At 71.0% G+C, this 4,014-nt stretch overlaps 1 protein-coding gene across 1 annotated transcript; it reads left to right on the forward strand.

Annotated features, from left to right (window-relative positions):
* Positions 1-1,432: 1,432 nt before the first annotated feature.
* ANKRD63 (ankyrin repeat domain 63) lies at positions 1,433-2,559 on the forward strand. The gene is given in 5 exon segments (XM_029077410.1): positions 1,433-1,925; positions 1,928-1,945; positions 1,948-2,016; positions 2,019-2,507; positions 2,510-2,559. Coding segments are annotated over 5 exon segments (1,056 nt in total). The 5' UTR covers positions 1,433-1,495.
* The last annotated feature ends 1,455 nt before the right edge of the window (positions 2,560-4,014 follow it).

Consider the following 4,014-nt stretch of genomic DNA (forward strand, 5'->3'; position numbering starts at 1 on the left):
CCTTCGGAAACGTCACACACGTCAGACGGACACACTCGGAGAAGAAGCCCCCGGGCAGCCGGACTCGGCTGGGCCTCCTGGATCCCTGCTTCCCAGAAACGGAAGACGGAGCGGTTCGCCCAGGGTCCCGAGTGCGCTTTGAGATCCCCGGGCTCGGGGAGTGCGAGTCTCCGCTCCTCCTGGCGGCGGCCGCCTAAAATAAGCCGGGAGAGCCGGGCGGGGGAGCGGGGAGACAGCAGGAGGAGGAGGAGGAGGAAAAAGGGGAGGAGGAGGAGGAGGAGGAGGAGGAAAAGGGGGAGGAGGAGGAAGGTGTCTACGGGCAGAGCTTGAAGCTCCCCGGCTCCGGATGTGAGAGTGACACTGTGTGACACATGCACAGACCCCTGTGCGTGTGTGCATGCATGCAACTGTGCATGTGTGTGTGTGTGTGTGTGCATGGGGGCGACTGCCGGCGTGTGACGGTCCTGGTGCCTGGGGAGGGCCTGGCGGGGCGTGTGTCCGCGGGATGTCCCCGGGGGTAATTACTTTTCCTAAGCGGCCCCGGGCCTTTCCGGCTTCCCCGGTCCCTCCGGACCCCAAGCCTCGTCCACGCCCCGGACTTGAGAATCAGAGGACGTGGGTTCTAATCCCCGCTCCGCCACTTGTCTGCTGCGTGACCTTGGGCAAAACCCCCTCACTTCTCTGTGCCTCAGTTCCCTCATCTGTCAAATGGGGATGAAGACTGTGAGCCCCACGTGGGACAACCTCATTGCCCTCACTATCTACCCCAACGCTCAGAACAGTGTTCGGCGCATAGTAAGCGCTGAACAGCTCCCAGTATTAGTATCTCCCGTCGGGTCGCCCGGAGGCTCCGCGCTCGTTGGGGCGGGGGGCGGAGCGGCTCCCGGGGGGGGGGTGGGAATGGGGAGGGGAGGGAGGGGAGAAGGGGACCCAGGCGCGCAACCCCCGCCCCCCCCCCCGCCCAGCCGCCACCCCAAGGGAGCGAGGAGGAGCCGCTCCCGGGCTCGAGTCGCCCCCCCTACCCCGCGGGGCGGAGGGGCAGGGGGCGTCTCTCTCGCCCCGGCCGGGAGCCCCCGACCGCCGCAGCGGCAGCCGGCGGAGACATCGCCATGGAGATCCCGGCGCGGCCCCGGGGGCTATAAAGCCGGGAGGCCGGGCTCGGCTCCGGCATCCTCTCCGGCATCTTCTCCAGGATCCCCTCCGGCATCCCTTCCTCCGGCATCCCTTCCTCCGGCATCCTCTCCGGGATCCCCTCCAGCAACCTCTCCAGCATCCTTTCCAGGATCCCCTCCAGCAACCTCTCCAGCATCCCCTCCAGCATCCTTTCCAGGATCCTCTCCAGCATCCCCAGCATCGCGCCCGTCTGGAGGGAGGAGAGGGGTCCGCGGAGGAGCCGCTCCCCCTCGGGGTGTGTGTGTGTGTGTGTGTGTGTGCGTGTGCGGGGGGGTCTCTGGGGCGGCAGCGGCGGCCCCCCCCCCCTTGGCGACCCCGGGCCATGCTGAAGCCCAAGGACCTGTGCCCCCGCGCGGGGACGCGCACCTTCCTGGACGCCATGCAGGCGGGCAAGGTGCACCTGGCGCGCTTCGTGCTGGACGCCCTGGACCGCAGCATCATCGACTGCCGGGCGGAGCAGGGCCGCACGCCGCTGATGGTGGCCGTGGCCCTGCCGGACCCCGCGCTGCGGCCCCGCTTCGTGCGGCTGCTGCTGGAGCAGGGCGCCGCCGTCAACCTGCGCGACGAGCGCGGCCGCACGGCCCTGAGCCTGGCCTGCGAGCGCGGCCACCTGGACGCCGTGCAGCTGCTGGTGCAGTTCAGCGGCGACCCGGAGGCGGCCGACGCGGCGGGCAACAGCCCGGTGATGTGGGCGGCGGCCTGCGGGCACGGCGCGGTGCTGGAGTTCCTCGTGCGCTCCTTCCGCCGCCTCGGCTGCGCCTCGACCGCACCACGGCGCCGGCCTCACCGCCCTGCAGCTGGCCGCCGCTAGGGGGCACGCGCCCTGCGTGCAGGCCCTCACCGGGCCTGGGGGCGCGCCGCCGCCGCCGCCGCCGCGCGCGCCCGCGCCCCCGACGCCGAGCCCGCGCCCGCGCCCGGCCCCCAGCCCCGCCGGCCCAGCCCCCGCCGCCCGCCGCGCCCCCTGCTGGCGCGCTTCGCGCGGCCGGCGGGCGGCCCGGGCCCGGCCCGGTCGCTAGGCAACGAGCGCCCCGACCTGGGCCGCAGCCTCAGCCTGGCGCCGGGCGCCGGGGCCGACGAGGCCGCCGGGCTCCGGTCCTCGAGGCCCGAGCTGCCGGAGGGCGACGACGACCGGCGGGACGACGCCGACCGGCCGGAGGACGCCGACCGGCGGGAGGCGGGGGCGGAGACCCCCGCTCGCGCCCGCGCCCGCGCCCCCGCCGGGCTCGCCCCGCAGCCCGAGGGCGCCCCCTGGCGGGGCCGCCTGCTCCTGCGCCGCCGCTCCACGGCCCCAGACATCCCCAGCCTGGGCGGGGGCGCGGCGGGGGAGGGGGGAGGGGCGAGCCCCACTCGCTGCCCCCGGCCCGGCCCGGCCCGCAGCCGCCCTAACGCCGCCCCGACCTCGCCCCATCCCCCCCCACCCCTGCTCCGGCAAAGCCCCCGCGTCTCCCTGCCCCCCCTCTCCGCGCCCCCCGCGGGTCGGGGCTCGGCGGGCCCCCGCCCCCCCGCATCGCGCCCCCTTCTCCCACCCTCTGCGCCCCACGCGCGCCCCTTCCACCACCTCTTCGAGGGCATCATCAGCTCCGCCCGTTTCTGCGGGGCTCCTTCTGCCCCCCGAGGCGGACTGTCCCGTCCCCCCCCCGCCCCCCGGGTGACCCCCAGGGGGGATCCCGGGATGCCGGCAGATGGTCCCTCGGACGGGCGGAGCGGCCACCGACCGAGGCCCCGGGACCCCCTCCGGGCCCAGGTAGGTTCCCACGGCCCCACCGTCCCCTGGCAGCTCGGAGGAGGAGGAGGAGGAGGAGGCTCCTTCCCCCCTCGCCCCGGGGTCCCGGCGACACCGGCCCCCACCAGGGCCCAGCCGCAGGACCAGCCGGCGGGGGAGGTTTGCGGGTCGCATAGTTTCTCCCAGACGGTCTCCGGGGCTCCCGAGCTTCCCGACGTCCCAGCGGCGATGCTGAAAGATTGGTACCTCCTGCCCTCTCCCCCTACCCGGGCATCCCCCGCAGGATGCCCGAGGGGGAGCTGGGCTCCAGAGAGGGGGACCCTCTGCCCCTCCCCAGCCCCCTCCTCCGCGATGTCCCCACTGGCGAGAGGACAAAGGTAGATTTCGAGGGGCCGCGCTGCCCCTGCCCTCTCTGGCCCCACAGTTCATTCAGTCGTATTTACTGAGCGCTTAGTGTGTGCAGAGACCCGTTCTAAGCGCTTGGGAAGTCCGATTCAGCAACAAATACAGACAATCCCTGCCCACAACGGGCTCACACTCTAGAACGACATCTCCCTCCTAGCCCTCTCTGCTCATTTGCAGGGTGCCTGAAGTCGGCCTTTTTTTTTTAAAAAAAAAAAGGTATTTATTAAGCGTTTGCTATGTGCCAGCCACTGTACTAAGCGCTGGGGTGGATACAAGGAAATCGGGTTGGACACCGTCCCTTGTCCCACCTGGGGCTCACGGTCTCAATCCCCATTTTACAGGCGAGGTAACTGAGGCTCAGAGAAGTGAAGTGACTTGCCCGAGGTCACTCAGCAGACAAGTGGTGGAGTCGGGATGAGAACCCGCGACCTCATGACTCCCAGACCCGAGCTCTATCCACTAGGCCTCCCCATCCCTCACCGCCTCATTCCCCCCCCCAACCCCAACCCCCCCCCCGGTCGGTGTTTTGGGAAGACTGAGCCCTAGGTCCCAATTTCCGAGAGTAACGGGGCTGGTTCGAGATTTAGGAACCCGGCTAATACCTCCCTAAAGGCCCCACCCCCGGAGAGGGAGGGCGTTGATTAAAGCGTCTGTGTATTTAGCGGACAGGTAGAGCCCGGCCAGTCTCGGGGCGGCGGGAAATTTCGTCCTGC

The sequence above is a fragment of the Ornithorhynchus anatinus genome, chromosome 13 (genome assembly GCF_004115215.2).
Source record: "Ornithorhynchus anatinus isolate Pmale09 chromosome 13, mOrnAna1.pri.v4, whole genome shotgun sequence".
In the NCBI taxonomy this organism is placed as follows: domain Eukaryota; kingdom Metazoa; phylum Chordata; class Mammalia; order Monotremata; family Ornithorhynchidae; genus Ornithorhynchus; species Ornithorhynchus anatinus.